Here is a 19,472-nt window from a genome sequence, read left to right on the forward strand (position 1 = left end):
TGATTGTAAAGCTAAAATGAGACCGAAAGTACCTCAAATAGAACAAAGTCTTGGTTAGTTAGTTCCCTGCCTCACATAGGAGATAATTTTCTGCCATCAGTAGACTTAGAATAATTCCATGAAAGAGTGAGAAATTTTGCTGGTTCCCCTTTGATGTAGAAAATTTTAGATAGTGGGTTGGTAGAAGCTACAATATTTCCTCCAGCTGTGTCATGTTCAGAAGTAGTTTTGGAATGTATGAGCAGATATGATCCTGTAGAGAGGTGTATAAGAGACACAGAGGGTAAGGTTTTTCTTGCAATTAGTCAGGAGGTTATTTCTGTTGTAATGAAAATACCAGAGAAGGAGCAATATGAGGACTGGACAGTATGCAAGTCGCAAGGACTTTTCTCTAAGAAGAAGTCATGTTATAGGAGTGTCATTGCAAGAAATTGGTTACTAAAATTTCAAAAGGGGGATTCTATACTGCTAAGCCCATTAACCCGAGAGAATCTGATTTAGGAAGTAAGGGATATAGTCATTTTATTACATAGAATGCTGGAAAATCAAATAGCCTTTTATTGGGAGGATTGGATTTATTTCTTTATTCAATTCATTTTTGGTGAAAAAAGATATAAAGATTGGGAAGAGTTAATTGCGGAAAGGATGGATGAGGGTTTAAGTTGTTTTGATAACAAAAATTTTCATATGTCCTCTTACCTCATATACTGTTTAGCCTGCACACTTGGTAGAATGATATGAGGATATATGAATATTATACGCATTTGCAACAACACAGGGTCACTGAAAATTATTACAAGGTTCATAATATTTTCCTTGGCAGGTTATTATTTGAGTTGAAAGGAGATATTCATAAGAGATTAACTGAGGAAGCTATGTAGTTTATAAACATATATGGCATCTTCTATATTCAGTTCTTCGGGTTCATTTATTTGAGGGTTGGTTGTTTTGAAGGAGAACCCTATAAATTATCGAGATATGCCTTTGACAGGCAAGTGTTAATTGAAGTTTGCAGGCAACTTGCTCATATAGATAAGAAATATGGGGAAGAACACCAAATAGGGGTTTCTTTCTCCAATGAACTGACACATTACACTTGCAACAGTGTTTCAAATGCTTTGAATTTGGAATTAGAATTCAAAAGGTTCAACTTTCAGTTGTATTCTCCCCGCACTGAGTTCTATATTAAAGGATTTGAAATGACACACTTTACATTCAAGGAGAATTTTTGACCTATAACCAATCTAGAGGACTTTTGGGTAGATTGTGTGGATGAGTATGAAGTCCGAAGAAGAGCTCACTGAAGACTCATAGTGCAAAAAATTAGGGATTATGGTCTAAAGATAAACAATGCAAATATTGTTGATGATGAAAAATAATTTGCTTGATTCCCAATTTGTTGATGATAGGCAGCAAGGAGTAATACCAGAGATTGACTGGAAAAAAGACGAGGAAGAACCGATTCAAACCAGGACAATCTTGGAAATTCAAAGAATAGAGAAGTGGCTTAAAAATCAAAGACTGAGCAGAAGCTCAAGGAAAGATTCAACCTCACTCACTGAGGTCATAGTATCTAATTCTCTTGTCCCATCTTGTGTTGCAGGTTCACAGAAACAAGGAAAAGGAGGACAAAGAGAAAAGGCAATGCAAATCAAAGAGGAGACAACTTCTGTCAGAATCACCCACTCTGGAACAAGGGGCGAAAGACAATCCTTGCCTGTTAATACTGTGGTAGTTGACCTTGAGATGGATACCACCTCATTTCATCCAAACAAAGAACAACAAGGCCTAGTTGATGGGGGTAATAATCAGCAGGAGCAAGAAGCCTTAAATGCGATTACTATGATGGTAGTAAGGGATGGAAAGGAAATTGAAACTAATCCAGATAAGTCTCAAGTTCCTTTAGGACTAGTATGATTAGAAAACATGCTAAGCATCAAGAAGAGAAATATTGTTCCAACCTCAATTCTAGTAGAGGACATGGTGAGTAAATACCTAGGAAAAATGCCTAAAGTGAAGAAGTCAAAAACTATGTCAAAAACTAATTTTGATGCAGATAGTGGGAACTGGATCGCAGAGATAGCATGTCTATTAATAGATGAAAAGACAGAAAACCCTATAGCTCAGGACTTTTCTATTGAAAAGATAAATATTGGAACCACTTCTTGAGCTACAGATGTTCTTCATCTTGAGGCTTTAGCAAAGAAGATCATAACCAGGACCTAAAAAGATGAGAAGGATAAGCATCAGATGAAATAAATGTTACGAAGGCTGGCAGATTATATTGAGGCAATCAATGATCCTAACCCTCAACCTTTTTTGCAAATTCCAATGTCCTTTGTTCCTAAGTCCCCTACAAATCAGAAGACTCTGGAACAAATACAAAAATGCAAGTTGATCACAAGGATGGAGTGGTTAGAAAGAATTCCAAAGTCTAGTGCAGAATGCTTTGTTAATTTAAGTAGAGTATATGATGGGGAAATACAAGTGATGAAGGAGTTGGAGTTCAAAATCATCAATTGGAAAAATGAGGAAGCTAAATGGGCATCAAAAGCTGCACAGATGCGAGAAGTGAAGAGTTATGGGGTAATAAAGTTTCTTGTTGAAAAAACTGTAGCAGGCCTGGATGATAGTATTTTTTAGGTGTGTCAGAGGAACATTGAATGGAGAAATTCCCTGATAAAATAGGCTTATGATGACTTCGTGAAATTGATAAATCAACTCGCAGAATTAGTTACCTCCATGAGAAATGAACTCGTGTGCATTGGATTAAAATGTCTGAAAGGTGATGGAAAAACCCTTGAGATGATTGAGGTTATAATGGAATCATTTAAGGGAAATATCAATCATGTGAAAGAAGCTAAGGGTTTAGTTCCGGATGACTTAAGTGTTATTGCTAAGATTGAATCACTCTTGTTTTTATGCATCAGGCATCTGGATAGTCACTCCGAAAAATTTGCACAGGTTCATAGGGAAAAAGAGGTCTGGAAGCAATGAATGGCACATGTGGGATTACCTCATAACACAATCATTCAACACTTTTCCACTACTCATACAGATTAGAAGAAAGAAGCAGTTTCCAGAACTGTATAGTAATATTTTTCATAGATGATAGGTCATGTGCACTTGTTAGTTGCAAAAAAACCTATTTTTGTTTTAATATTGGTTTCACTAACTTTGCGGGGCAGAAATTGTTGGCTTTCCATGTTTCTTGTTATAACTGTTGGCTAGGTTGTGGCTATATAACTATGTTTTTGAGACTCTAGAAAGGTCTGAAAAACTACAATTTTTTGAGAAAAAAATACAATATCTGTTTATATTTTGAATTCCTTGGAACTGCAATGATTGATTTATGAATTAAAATGATTATGGTGTGCATTATTTGAATCTGTACATTTAAATATTGGAGATATTTCTTAGAAAATATGCTATGTGCATGATACCATTATTCTTATCAGTTAATTCTATGTTTTCTAGAATTCATTATTATTATTACTTGTTAGTAGATTCATTGTGGATTGAGTTGTGTTGATCCCCCTTGCCCTATGAGGCATGAGAGAGTATCGATCAAAATCAATACTTCTTTGTACTTGCTTTGCTCTAAATTTATGGAATGAACTTGTGTGAGAAACAAAGTCTGTGAGCTCTTATTTAATCTTCAGAATATTCTCTCTGTTTTATGTTAATGGCATTCCTTTGTGTTGATAGATGAATGCTAAAGCCTTTCCATTCTTTCTAGTTAAAAGCATCTTCATTTCAAAGATTTTCTGTGTAGAATTCATTGTAAATCATATGAGGATTTTCCCTCTAATGCAGAGGATGGATTTTGATTAGCTCATCCAACTATTGGTTTATTTGTGTCCTTTCATTGAGGGGCATACAGAAGTCATATTACTATTTAGAGAAAACAAATATTACAATTTCAAGAAAGGGACAAATCTATTAACCAACATATACTTAAATTTTTCCTAAAACAACATAGTCATACCAATCACTTCATGGAACAATGCAATGCATTCTAGTGAGCCAATAGGAACACCTTACATTGACAATCTATGATCCAGATGTTGGACCCTTATAATATTTTTTGTTTAAATTTCAATGCAATGAATACTGTTAGGAGGACACCTTACATACGCCTTAGCTAAACTTCAGAACCACATGCCCAAAGTATGCAATTAGCAACAACATGTAGATAAAATTGCTAGTCCACATTCATAAGGACATACATTGTTCATCACTTAGAGAAATTTCTTCAACAACCAAGTATGAGTTCAATCTCAAACATCATCTAATTGACTTCTTGAGCATATAGATACCAATGAAAGTGACGACATCTTATGAGCAAAACATAAATCATGTGTATCAATACAAACCATATATCCAAGTTGATATTCTTGCATAGACACATCTAATGGACTTCCAAACTATCGTTTATATCTCTGAATAATAAAAACTACCACAATTGCTCTCAAATATGCCCAACACACATCATCTTATTTATCAATGATCAAAACATGTATTACATTCATCTCCTCAATGAAAACACATATTTCCAACACAATACTTCTTTCATAGGAAATGATACTTAAATGAAATATGTTTTATCATTGAATGCATTAACCAATTCCTATAAATTTTTATGACACTTTCATCATCATAAAGAATTTAAATGAACTCATTATATTCTATTTTAATTTCCTTCAAATTTTGTTTCATCCATAGAACTTGGGTGCAATAGGAATCTGCTGTAACGTACTCCAATTCTACTATAGATAGGGATATAGAGTCTTGCTTTTTGTTTTGAAACCAAGATAAAGGTGTATCACCAACAAATAAATTTGTGCAACTTGTACTCTTCCTATAAACCATACTTCCAACCCAATCTACATCTATCTATGTAGCCAATTTAAACTTTTTTCCCTTGGCATACCCCAAACCAAAACCCAATACAAATATTTGAATATTCTTTTTACTGCACTAGCATGGGCTTCCTTAGGTGCTACTTGAAACCTAGTAATAATGCCTATTTATTGTATTATATCTAGTCAATAAGTTCTTACATATAACAAGATTCCAATCATCGACCTATAAAAGGTCTAACCTACTAATGTGAACTCATCATCGAGTTAATCAATTTACACTAGATAACAATAGGTGTAATTACTACTTTGTGATGTTTTATATTAAAATCTTAAGTAGAGATCTAAAAATGAGACATGAACTTCGCTAAAATATGAACCCAAAAGTGTCAGTCATGTGTGCTAAGCGCCTTGACTTTGGTCAGCCAAAACATCATATTCTTAATCAAGATGATCTATAGATCACTCCCTTTGAAATTAAACAAATAAGTATTGGTTACATGAGAGAATCAGCATAGACTAGGATTTTTTTCTTTTTTAAAATATGGAACTATAGGTCTTAGTCTTCTCTCTACAACTCTATCACATTTGGTTGTTGGATCAATAACCTGCATATAGAAAAGAGGGAAAAATCTTGTGTTGTATACAAGTCTGCCTAAGTCAAATTTCAAGTAGGAATTAACCTCCAGGTATGTTCACAAAGATGGTGGTCAGAAAAGTGGACATTGCCCCAAAAAAACATGAAAAAACAAGCAGCGCATATGTAGTTCTAAAATTTGAAATCACCGCATACGCGCTTAGGTTTGTTGTTCTCGAGCCTAAAAAATGATACCGCATACGTGTTGTCTTTAGGAAAGTGAGTACGTACACGTTGTCTTTAGGAAAGTGAGTGTGTGTGCATTACTTTTAGGAAAGTGAGTATGTACGTGCTCATAAGCCCTAAAAAAATGCATACGTGGTACCTGTCAAAAAAGGTTTTAAAAAAAAAAACCAGGTCTTATTTTCACATGACCACGGTGTTTTTTCCTCCTTTTCCTCCACGAAACTGCAAACGGGCTGCCACATTTCTCCACCAAACGCTATGGATCAAGGTTAGTTTTTCTTAATTTTTTGTTTCAAAAACCATATCTTGATAATCTACAACAACAACAACAAAATGCACCTTCTGAAAACCTCGAACAAAACCCAAAGATACACCTCTAGTTCCTCCTTTTGACTGTACACCTAGAACACATGAGTAATTGATTAATCAGTTTTAGCAAAACACATCTAAAAAAATAGACTGATTAATAAATAAAAAACATCTGAGCTTGAGCATCATAAATCCCTCACCATTAGCCTAGAAACATTAGCTAGTGGTGCCATAGCCGTTTCCACTCAAATTACAAAATGGGGAAACTTTAGGGATATGTGTCGTCAATACTATGCTAGTGGGTTATCATACAAGGGAGTGAAAAACAAAAAAAAATATTAGTAAACAACAAATATGTGCCCTTTTTGTTGATCCTAAAATTGGTCAGTCGTTACCTCTTAATGCAAAGAGGTTTTCCCATACATTGGTGTAACAATGTGTAGATGAAGAATATTTTTTGGCAGAGGTGGTGGATGGTCTTTGATGATCCACCTTGTAATAACTGAGGTGCCATTGTATTTTTTGAGAAAGGTATACTGTGAGTTTGTCCTCAATGTGCGGCCAAACTATTTTGACATGAGAGAGTTCCATGGTAGAGGTGGTAGCTCTTCCCGTAGGCGAGTAGCCTCGAAGAGTCATCTCCCCCTAGCACCCAAACCCAAGGTGCATCAGGTTGTCCTAGTAGAGATGAAAGAGTCGATGGAGCTACAAACTCTTCAGGCAGCCATATCATTGACTAGTGCCATCATCCAGCATGGAACACAGTTAGCACACCCTCTTGTACTGGATGATGAGCAATTAGTTTCTCCAAGTGGCGATAAAGAGCCCATTCAACATTTGTGTGTCAGTTGCTTGGGGATATGCTCAATGACGGATGACGTGGCCACTACAGATGGATCCACATCTCATTCGTGCATAATTTGTGGGAGTAGATGTCAAACCCACAGCGCTGAGGATGTGGCATTGATAGAGGAGTTGATGGAAATGTTGCTTCCCCATCAACCGCAAACACAGATGTTTTGATTTTAATTCATAGCATTTTATTTATCAGTCACTTTAAATTTGTAATTACATAAATGAATTTTCATTTATACATTGATTTAAATTGATACAAATAATATGCATTTCAAGATGCAACTGCAGTATCCCATACTCCTCTCGCAGTTACTACAGTTGCAACTTCGATGCCTGAGGTATAAATTTTGTAACATGTTAAAATAGAATAGTACACTTTGAATTCAAAAAAATTACAAGATATACTAACTATCTTTAATACTTGGTCCATTTTTTTGTTTGTAGGTGTTGATAGGGGACCAAATGTCCCAGATTGATGACACCACGCTCTCAGCGATTGATTTTGGCCTACAAGGCTATACGGTATCATATTTTGTACACCCTTTTCTATATATTGTTTTGATAGAATATGCAAGTCATTTTATTTTAGATTTTTAAATTAGGTTTAATATATTATCTATACTAATATCTCATGTTAATTTTGTTTTTTTAGGGTACCTCCTTCGCATCTAGGCCTCATCCTAAGAAAAAGAATTCTTCGAAGACGTTAAAATGTGGGAAGAAGGTAATTGAACAAATTTTTAGTTGCACAATTATTTGAAAATGTTGAAATTGTCTTAGTTGGGGTTTGTAGATTGATTAGTGTTTTTTGTCTATTTTACATGTGCAATGGCCATTGAGCTATGTGGAGTTGTTGAATGCACATGATTCGCTTGTGGATTGAGAGAGGGGTGAGGTATGTATATCTAATTTATTTTCTTGATTTCATGATTATATGCACGTGTACATGTGAACTTGTGATAAATTATAATCTTATATTTTTTTCATACAGGAAATATCCATAGCTACTTCATCAATGGCGAGCCCTCCTTCGTGCATTGGAGAAACATCTCAAAATCTGGTACACTTTTGTTTGATATATTACAATAATTGTTTTTAACCTACAATACTTATCATTATATTAATTGTATTTAATCTTTGATCCATTTTAATATAGGTAATAGCGACAGTTTCTCCATCGATGGTGAGCCATCCCCAGTCCATTGGAGAAGCATCTCAAGCACTGGTACATCATTGTTCTCTATATTATATCTTTTAAGTGTTTTTTATGTATTTATGTTAGTACATTGTATTAATTATATATTTAATCTACAATATCCCCCTTCGTGGTTCGGCTATAACATGGATCCTTTTAAGTTTGTCTTCAAGAAAAATCCTAAGAGTGACAAGGAGAGGAGAGCGAAGACATTAGCTCCGAGATCAACCGATGAGGTAATATACATTTTAATTGGAAAGGAATTATAGTTAAATGCATAGTTATGTTGTTAATTGTGAACTATTTTCTACAAAAGAATTCTGACTTGGCTTTTGAATTGTGGTTTTGCATCCATCTTCAAAGCCATGTACTGCATCTAAGAGGCTTGATTTTGATGATCCACCACAAGTTTAGGATCATATAATGTTAGTTGTGGTCATAGAATGACCAATACATGTAGATATATTCTACATTTTTATTGTATATCGATTTGGACATGGCTTATGCCGCATTTTTGTAATACTTGTATTGACTTGGCAGACATGCCTTTTTTGATATATATATATAAATGTTGATATTCAATTCAATAAATGTGTACTGAGTTCATTATTGTGTATTCGTTGTATTTCGTGGCTATCCTTTTACAAAGTTAATTGATCATTTGCCTATGTAATCAACAATATGAATATAAACAACAAAAATCTATGATATAAAACATTGCAATCATGGAATATGATTTAATAAAATTTCTAAAATGTTGAATTAACCCTACAAAACTCCTTGTATTCAGTTCATTATTGTGTATTCGTTGTGTTTGGTGGCTGCCCTTTTATAAATTTAAATGAATATTTGCCTATGTAATCAACAATATGAATATAAACAACAAAAATAGAGAATATGAATATAAACAACAAAAATAGAGAATATGAATATAAACAACAATTTGTGTGTGGTGCGAGAGCACCCTCATCCTCGCAATGGTCAAATTTTGGTTCTAGTGTTTGGGGTCATTTGGATCAAAGATGTAAAAGTTGCTCAATTGTTGTCAAAGTTTCTCAATTGTCATCAAAGTTGTCAAAGTTGTCAAATTTTGGCTTCATTTTGATAAAAGATGTAAAAGTTACTCAGTTGTTGTCAAAGTTGCTCAGTTGTTGTCAAAGTTGTTTAGTTGTTGTCAAAGTTGTCAAACTTGCAAGATAGGCTAGAATTGATTTGGTTCATCATGTGAACAAACCAACGTCATGAGCATATCCAGGCGGACAGGTTTATGCTATTCATTCTCCTCTCATGCATCCCAAAGCATCGAAACGTCGAGAGTCATACCCTACCGACATGATCTCTCAAGTGCCTTGAGTCTGAAAAATTGTCAAACTTTCATGAACTATTTCTTCCAATCCAGGATACAAATGATTGATCCATTTGAACCTATCGGGTTGCATGAGGCTCCTCTTTGATTTCCTATCTCATTTTTTGATGTCTTGGAGCCATTTTCAATTGGTAGCATTTTGTTTGTTTGTTGCAAAAACCGTTAGTTGCATGTAATGCAAAGTTGCAAGATAGGCTAGAATTGATTCGGTTCATCGTGTGAACAAACCAACATCATGAGCATGTCTGGGTGGGAATTTTTATGCTAGGAATTCTCCTCTCATGCATTCCAAAGAGTTGGAACATCGAGAGTCATACCCTACCGGCACGATCTCTCAAGTCCCTAAGTCCAAAAAATTATCAAACTTTCGTAGACTGTTTCTTCCAATCCAGGACACATATGATCGATCTATTTGAACCTATGGAGTTGCGTGAGGCTCCTCTACAATGGTCTATCTCAATTTTTGATGACTCGGAGCCATTTTCAATTGGTAGCATTTTTTCCCCCGCTACAAAAAATGTTAGTTGCATGCAATGCAAAGTTGCAAGATAGGCTAGAATTGATTCAGTTCATCCTATGCACAAACCGACATCATGAGCCAATTTGGGCTGGTAGGTTTACGCTAGGAATTATCCTCTCATGCATCTCAAAGCGCCAAAACATTGAGAGTCATACCCTACCGGCGCGATCTCTCAAGTGCCCTAAGTCCAAAAAATTGTCAAACTTTGACATACAATTTCTTCCAATTCATGACACATATGATTGATATGTTTGAACCTATGGGGTCATGTGAGACTTATATACAATGGCCTATCTTGGTTTTGACAACTCAGAGCCATTTTAAATTGATAGCATTTTTTTGCCTGCTACAAAAACTAATGCGAAGTTGCAAGATAGGCTAGAATTGATTTGGTTCATCCTGTGGACAAATTGACATCATGAGCATGTTCAGGTGGGTAGGTTTTCACTAGGCATGCTCCTCTCATGCATCCCAAAGCGTTGAAAAGTCAAGAATCATACCCAACCGGTGCGATCTCTCAAGTGCCCTAAGTCCAAAAAAATGTCAAAATTTGATGGATCATTTCTTCCAATCCAAGACACATATGATCGATCCTTATGAACCTATGGGGTCACTTGAGGCTCCTTTACAATGGCCTATCTCATTTTTTTTACGACTCGAAGCCATTTTTTCGCCTGCTGCAAAAACCATCAGTTGCATGCAATGTGAAGTTGCAAGATAGGGTAGAACTGGTTCGATTCATCCTGTGCACAAACCGACATCATGAGCCCATCCAGGTGGCCAACTTTATGCTAGGGATTCTCCTCTTGTGCATCCCAAAGCACCATAATTTCAAGAGTCATACCCTACCGACACGATGTACAAGTTGCTTGACAACATTTTTGACATTTTTTGCTCAAATTGTATCTAGACTCAATCTATGACTCGTATGACCTGATAATAACTCAAATAATTATTCATGATTATACAAGAATCAATAATTCTCATGATTGACCTTATCAATAATGGTCATGATTGACCTTATCAAATAACACAAACTCAAAACATAGTCACAAAACATAGACACAAAAAATAGTCACAAAACATTGCCACATATTTTTCAAAATTTTGCCTCTAAATATGGTCAAATCAACTCTTGGCTCTTTGAATATACAAAAAAATGTCATACAAATCATCTCATGGGATTTTATACAAAATTTGGTATTACAATATGTGCGATTTATCTCATCGCCATTTTAATATGCAAAATTTGGCATCTAAATATGCACAATCAATGTATCACTATCAAGGCTTATGACAATGAAGAGACAAGTTCAGTAGGGATGATCAATCTCCCAATTCAAGTTGTCCTAGTGACATAGAGCACTTTATGCCATGTCGTTGATCTTGATTTTCCCTTCAACATTCTCCTCTGTTGCCCATGGATTCATGCCATGCATGCCATCCCTTCCACTTATCATCAATGCCATTTAAATACACTAAATTATGCCCCTAAACATGTACAAATCAGTTAATGGGCATTTATATATGCAAAAAATGAATATAGAACAATTTGTCAATGATATATACAAAAATATCAAAATCATTCCACTCTAAACCATAGATTCAATCAAGTGAGCCTTCAGGATTGGCTCTAACCCATATTGTGTCAAGTATTGCCTCGAGGTAAAATTCACGAACTTTCCATAAAATCTTGTAATGAGGTCTACCATGATACTTCACCAAATGAATATTTGTTGCAACAACAAGGTTAGAAAAATGAAGAATGTCTGTGTGTTTCAAAGCCTTCGAACAACCAAACATCATAATTCTTGATAGGGTATCTCGTAAGCCATGTTCCTATCATGACAACAGACCCTATTGGGTACTCAATACCCTCTCTGTCAATGATTGTGGTTGTTAATTTTCTTTTAGGATCAACACAACAACACAAATAGTAATATGCTCCTTCTTCATTGTTCTCTTATGCAACAACTACATACACATGACCTGCATTTTATAAAGGGACAATTAATACCAAAAATAAAGTGTGATGTACAACAAAATGAACCAAAAATAATATTTGCAAGAAAATTAACTCAAAAATCACCTGAATCCACTAGGTCGGATACATGGTCAAAATCCACTGATGTCTCCATCTGGCTCAATTGCAGTGCTTTGGGAATTCAATAAGTATCAATGGGAACCAATGGTTTACAAGACCATTTGTCAACCCACTCTTGTGATTCACATTCTTCCCACAAACAATACATGGATGAAGAGAAAAAACATACCATCTGTCTTGTATAAATTACTAATGAACTTGCATTTGAACTCAAAAATGAGTGCATGTCACTCGATCCTGCAACTATACAACAATCTAGATAATTTTAAATGTTAGATTCAGTGATCAACCAAAAATATCTATGAACCATTGATGTACCTGGATTACCTGGACCCATCGTAGAGCTACACCATCGCACAATTTTTTCTGCATCTATCAACTCAGCACCACCTTCACACTTCAATTCTTCTCTAGCTAGGGCTCTTTTTACACATGCTTGTGCACCATCGTGCTCTCCCTTACCATGTCTAGCCTCAGTGAAATTCCAAAAATTTTGTGCATTGCTTGTTATATGCATCCTTGTCAACCAATAACACATCCTTGCATTCTTGAATTGTGCGGTGCAATTATCTGACCATATTAAGTGTCAATTGTATTGTATGTTTCTTTCCTTTAAATTATCATAGAAAACTAAAAAGCATCCTTGTACAAACTCTGATGAATGAGTACGATCATCACTTATGTAGAAGTGATACTCTCTTACAACCGTTCTATCCTCCTTTGTGCTATCATCTGCATGCATGAATCTTATGTGTACAAAAATAGAAACTTGTGTAGAATGATAATACATAGATTGCACTTCATTTTGAGGTTGTAGTGTATAATTTTTAGCAAAATCAATAATAGAGATAATGGTGCCAAGAGGAAATGTGTCCTTACATAACTTGAATTTCTCATCTAACCATCAAGCTCTATGTGTATGCATTATGTACTCATAAACTAGTTTCTCTTGTAACATTTTCATAAATTCAGCTACACATATATCATTTTTCACTAGCTCACATCTCTTCAAATCTTATCCATCTTTAACTCCATATGTGACTGTCTTGTATTTTCCAAAAGAAACTAGTTTCCTACCAATTTCATGTGTGCTCTCCAAATGTACACATCTTGGTAAATGTTGCAAACCATCACATATAGCACAAGAACCTTCCAAACAATGCATCTTATAATAAATGCAACCATCATGTCTATTACATAGCACACTTAAAATAAATTCTCTTACCGACTTAGGAGGTGCTTGTATGTTGCATTCCTACAAAACATCGTTAGTGTGCAAAGTAGAACAAATATGATGAAAAATATCATAGTGCATGGAAAATTCAATATGCATGGAAATTTCAATATGCATCCTACAAAAACACATGGTGTGTACATGATTAATCTTAATATAAAAAGGTTTTTCCATTTCAAAAAATCTTTGAGAAATTCTTATTTGAGGAAACTTTTCAAGGAATCTTTCATAAAATTTTGTTTGAGTCATATCCAAATAGTGCTTGGCATGTGGCTCATGATTTGTAGACCCGATTTGCCTTCTAACAACATCTCTTTGGTTGGGAGAAACTCTTGTGTTGTCATGCCAATTTTTTTCAATTAATGTTCTTAGTACATCAACAACAACCTTCTCTTTGCATGGTAGTCTACCCGAGAATGCCCAAAGAGAATTCATCAAATAGAGAAGGTGTATGTTCATCATTTAATTGATTATTTTATGTGTTCTCTTCTTCAATTGCATTAGGTTCATATGGTAAATCAAATGTCTCTTTTTCAATTACATTAGGTGCATTATGCTCATTTGGTAAATCAGATTGAGATGTTGAGAATGACATACCTTCTTCTCCCATTGTTCTTATTTCACATAATTTCATCATACTTGCCTTTGTCTTTCCTTTTCAGCCTCTTGTTGTTCCATCGTTCCTCGCTTGTTCTTTCCCATGGTTGATATCGGTTGTCCTAAATAGAATCATATTACATATATATGTAAACAAAAGCTCATAAACAAACAAATAACCATAAATATGCATCTTATCATTATTTTTTTGAATCAAAACTATTAAACAATCACAATAATATTGGCAAAACTAATAAGAACAACAATTCAATCATTTGATCAAAAAGGCTACTATAGGCGAGAAACCTCTCTTTGAAAATGTTAAAGAATTAATGGTTTCTATTAACAAGGCTGAAGCAATTGAGGCTATGGTTAACAAAATTATGGAAATGGAAAAGAAGGTGAAGGAGCTGGAAGGGAATAGAGATGCTAAGGGTCTGGATACTAACCTGACCAATCTGGTCAACATAGTGAATAAGATGGAGCTTACTGTGAAGAGGATTGCCGAGAAAAACTTCTTGATCCTTAAGGCCACTATTGATCATGTTAACATCCTGATTAACAAATTTGAACAGATTAAAGGCAAGGAGGATGATAAGGATCAAATGGAGAAGAAGGGTCACGAAAAAAGAATAAGAGCCACCACTCAAAAATAGGTTGATATCAAGGAAAAAGAGCTGGAAGAAATAAAAAAATTATGCGATCAATATGAAGCAGATGGTGGTTCATGCTGAAGAACTTATGAGAAACATTTAGCTATCCTTGTGTTGTCTTTGTCCTTTCCTTTGGCTATCTAGTGTTGCTTCCTTTGTCTTTTGTTCCCTTTTTGTTTTGACTGGGAACTGTTCTATGTGTGGGTGATCAGGCACTGTTGTTTTATGCCTCTTTTATGCTTTATCTTTCTCCTACTTTGTAACAAGGTTTCGGGTTCCTTTCAGAAACCTGTTTTTAATTAATCAAAACAATTCAATCACTTGAAATCATGCAAAAACAAAAAAAATCACTTACTTCTATGTATAAAACAGTGACAGAAGTGCAGACACAGTTGCAGTGGGGCCTTCAACGACCTCAAAAACTTCTTTTGAGATTTTTGAGGCTATTGGCCAAATAAAACTATGTCTAAGTACTGCGTATGTGGTATATTAATAACCGCGTGCGCGCTATTAGTCCTATAATGTTGGCAAGCCCAATGGTATTTTTTTTCACCCTGTACACACGTAAAACTCATAATTAACACATACACACTCCTACACCTTAAAAATGTTATGGCAGGGCAATGAACTAATAGGTTGAGTACCCCGTACGTGCTATTTGTAGTAAAGAAAATGTGAAGGAAAAGGGAGGGAGGGAGAGAGGGAGATGGAGAGAGAGAGGGGGGCGAGAGCGAGAAAGAAAGAGTGGGGAGGGAGAGAAGAAGAGAGAGAGGGATGGGGTATGGAGGAAGGGAGAAGGGGAGAGGGAGAGAGAGGTGGAGAGAGAGAGAGGGGGAGAGGAAGAGAGAGAAAGAGAAAGAGGGAGAGAGAGAGAGAGAGAGAGGGATGGGGTATGTAGGAAGGGAGATGGAGAGAGAGAGAGAAAGAGAAAGGGGGAGAGAGAGAGAGGGATGGGGTGTGGAGGAAGGGAGAGAGAGAGAGAGAGATGGGGTATGGAGAGAGAGAGAGAGGCACCTTGTATGCACTTGAGAGGGGGAGAGAGGAAGACAATACACATACATACACACATATGTGTGTATATATATACTTAATATATTATATATTATATATATATGATATATTATATGTATATACACACTATATATACAATATCATATTATACACACTCCCAAATTTTAAACAAAAGTAGTGCGTATGCGTTGTTTATAGTAAAAGCAGTGCATGCGTGTTGTTTATAGTAAAGATAGCGCGTACGCGCTTCTTACACCATAGGTACTCTGTACACACTTTTGATTGTTTAGGCTCGGAAATAGGCCTAGATGACAAAGCTACAAGTTGGAAGTTTGATTTCCCTCCATTTACCTCCTTTTGATGTGTTTTATTTTATCAACTTGGTTTCTCGACTTTATCATCATCAGGTTTACACTTCATCAACTGGGTATTTATAAAATTGCCATCATATTTTCACCCATTTTCTAAGCTTTCCAGCGATATAATTTTTAAAAAATTTGAACAACAATAACATATTATTATTGAATTTCTTTTACCAGTGTCTCCATAGTTCTCACAAACATAAGTGTACAATTTTTTAATCTACTTATCCAAATTTAAAAAACTTTATATATTATTGTAGTGCACTTGATTGTTTACAATGTAAAAAAATAAAATTGTATTTTCGATTTTTTTAGTGCAAGTTATGCTTCGTGCACGAACAAGTACCTAATTTTCAAGATGTGCGCGATTGAAAAACTCATAAAAAAAATACTCAACAAAAAATTACAGAAAAATAGACATCTTCTAGTGCTCACTCTTAACTATCTTTCTGCCAAAGGATTTGTCAAAATACTAAATCTAACTATGACTTTTTTGATGCACACGTCAAACTCTATGTTATGTTTTTCAAAAAAAACCAGGGTCTATTTTTCATGCACGAAGGATTTGACCCCCTTAATCTTATCCAATTTTTAAAAAGTCTAGTAGTCTAGAAACTAGATTCAAAGTACTACAATATTTGTTGTTTGATTACCTTTATATCTTGAGTGGATGACTTTCAAATTTTGCCTCCAAGTTCAAGTTCACCTGGTTTCTGAAAAAAAGTGTCCACTTATAGCCCACCTTTTGACCACCATCTTTGTGCACTTACCCCTCCATTATAGCTATGATATGATATGAGAGCTTACCTAGATGTTTGGTTTCTAATCTATTTATATTTATTTATGTTGAATCTTATCAATTTCCTAACATTTGACTTAGTTCTTGTATAATTACTTATAATAATCAATATCCAATCAAATCAATTCAAAAAGAAAACAATTAACCATAGTGCTCAACTCTCCTAAGAGACTAAAGATGAGCCTAATTGATTGTTCTCCAATGAATGTAAAGGTTGGAAATGATTTATACCTTGCATGTTTAAATTAGTGAACACTATGCCCCCTACATTTCAGTATATATATGTATATGTGTGTATATATATGCTTGTGTATATATATTAATATATACATTTGTATTTACACATATACATACATAAATACAAATACATTATAGATATTACTGAAAATATACACACATACATATGTATATTTATATATAGATATAGTTACATATATGTAGATATGTATTTTGTATATACAACTCCATATAGATAAAGATTATAACAATTACAGAGAAACACTTAACTGAATTCCCTCCTCTCTTTTAATTATTGAGATAAAGAAAGATCGATCTAAGAACAGGATTTGAAGAAAGAAATGAATAGATGAGATGGTGTCGTCTCTTCTTCAAAAACATGTTGTTTGGGCCATACGATGAACCCCAAAGTAATAAAGCTTCGACCTCATGCTCACCCACTTTAGGAAAGAGGGCAGAGGCTTCCTCAGAATTTGGTTGTTGGAGTAAAAATGCAGTTCCCAGCGCTTAGAAAAGAGAGATAAAATAAAATTTAGTAGCATGTTAATATATAATTATGCCCAGCCAAGGTCCTTGGCTCTTCTGCTTTACATTTAAAATTTCCCACGATGGTGTACGTGGAATCACTCCATTGAGGGAACAGACAAACTAGTTTTGATGTGTCTTATCACGAGCCGACTACCTAATGCCCTAATAAACCACGTTGCCACTCTTCGACTGAGCTTTCACTGCCATTAAAAATACTTGCACAGTGAAGCTAAGAAGCATCTGGGCAGGGCACCAAGAGTTGACCAATAATCATATTTATTTGTCTGAAGCTCCAGCTGTCAACAATGGCGAGAACATTTCTGATTATCATTTCTTCACCCTCCACATCAATCACCTCATGCTTGCGTTCAGATCCCGAATCTAAATCTCAGCCCTCGTTTAAAGCTGTGGAGCCAAAAACTTTAACTACCCATTCGCTCTCAGGAAGCCATGAATTTCTGCACGTTGTGAAATGGGATTGAATTAATTTACCCAGTCAGTCGGGATTTTTCAAACTCGAGTGCCTGGTCCGGAAGCTTCGTCGCAGTGAAAAGTAGGCCACTGATTTTTCCGGCACTATGAAGTTTGAGCGGGATCCAGCTGTGGTGATTATGAAGGATATGTCCATGGGCACTGTACCTTCACTGTTCAGCTCATGTCGGTCGGCACTCTCTATATTAATTGTGTATATCCATTATCCAACACATGAAATTTTTATACTTGCTTCTGAAGGAGAGAAAAACTTAAATTTTTTGTGTGAATTTTCATAAATGGAGTCTTGGAATGACAGAAAGGATTTCAATAGCGAGGAGGAGAGGAATCGTTCATATAGAGGCGTGAGGCGAAGAAGCTGGGGGAAGTGGGTTTCTGAGATAAGGCAGCCGGGGACCAAGAGTAGGATATGGCTAGGGTCATATGATAAGCCCCATATGGCAGCTAGAGCTTATGATGTGGCTGCTGTCTGCTTGAAGGGGAAATCTGCTTTGCCCAATTTTCCTCACCTAATCCACACTCTCCCTCGCCCTGCTTCCTTAGATCCAAGGGACATTCAATCTGCTGCTGCTAAGGCAGCCCTTTCCTTTAGGCATTATTCCCATGTGACCACTGCGCTAAAAAATCGTCATCATTCATCAATCTTCATGAATCCTCCCCAGCCTTGCCCTTCTACTGTAATTGAAGCTTCTAATGAGAAGCAATCCCAAATGCTTAATTTGGCTGATCCAATTCAAATGGAGGAAGCCCAGCAGCCAAATTGCTTTCTTGATGATGACTATGGTAAAGTAGCCCCAGCTATAAATCGAATTAGGACTGAGTTTGTCCAGTTTGATGATGAATTGCGCCCACCTGAGTCGCCAAATTTAGTAACAAATATGGCAGAAGCTCTTCTTCTCACGCCCCCTCGCTTTGATGAATCTTCTGATTATGCTAACATTTCCATATATGATGATTACTACATCGATTCAGAGCCCTTCGGTTTTCTTTGGAGTGGCTTCTGAATTTTGCCCCAACATTCTTGCATCTGCTCATTGTTTTTAACACTTACTAATCGCCCTTGTTCTATATATCTAGCAGTCATTCTAAAAAGGAAAAGAGAAAAGACTGAAATCAAAGATTTTGTATATTTGTTTTATGTGACCAAATTTATAACATAGTATTGACATGATGTAGGCTTTTTCATTTAGAGGAGAGTCTGTGATCATATACCTGGAATGCCGCTGCTGTTTACTATATTTATAGCTGTCATGGTGTATAATAAATGCCACAAGCTGAATATATGTTGGCAAATCTTTCTGTTTCAGTTTGATTGGATATTATATGGTTTCTCATATCAGAGACAATTAAAATAAAAACTTCAGTAGGTATGAGTTTTTTTTCAAGGATATGTATGATTGTTTTTGGTTTTGGTATACCCTTTCGAATGTAATTCAATACTCTATCAATAGAAAGAGAAGAATCTATTTAATTTATCAATAGAAAGAGAAGAATCTATTGTCTTTTGACCTTCTTATTTTCTACT

At 35.4% G+C, this 19,472-nt stretch overlaps 1 protein-coding gene across 1 annotated transcript; it reads left to right on the forward strand.

Annotated features, from left to right (window-relative positions):
• Positions 1-18,206: 18,206 nt before the first annotated feature.
• Positions 18,207-18,951, forward strand: LOC131038482 (ethylene-responsive transcription factor ERF024-like). Its single transcript, XM_057970924.2, has one exon. The coding sequence runs from the start codon at positions 18,226-18,228 to the stop codon at positions 18,949-18,951; it is 726 nt and encodes a 241-aa protein (XP_057826907.2). The 5' UTR covers positions 18,207-18,225.
• The last annotated feature ends 521 nt before the right edge of the window (positions 18,952-19,472 follow it).

Source organism: Cryptomeria japonica, chromosome 9 (assembly GCF_030272615.1).
Source record: "Cryptomeria japonica chromosome 9, Sugi_1.0, whole genome shotgun sequence".
Lineage (NCBI taxonomy): Eukaryota > Viridiplantae > Streptophyta > Pinopsida > Cupressales > Cupressaceae > Cryptomeria > Cryptomeria japonica.

Bases quoted from the DNA above. Each gene is read 5' to 3' on its own strand.
- LOC131038482 (XM_057970924.2), top strand. From the start codon at position 18,226: ATGGAGTCTTGGAATGACAGAAAGGATTTCAATAGCGAGGAGGAGAGG.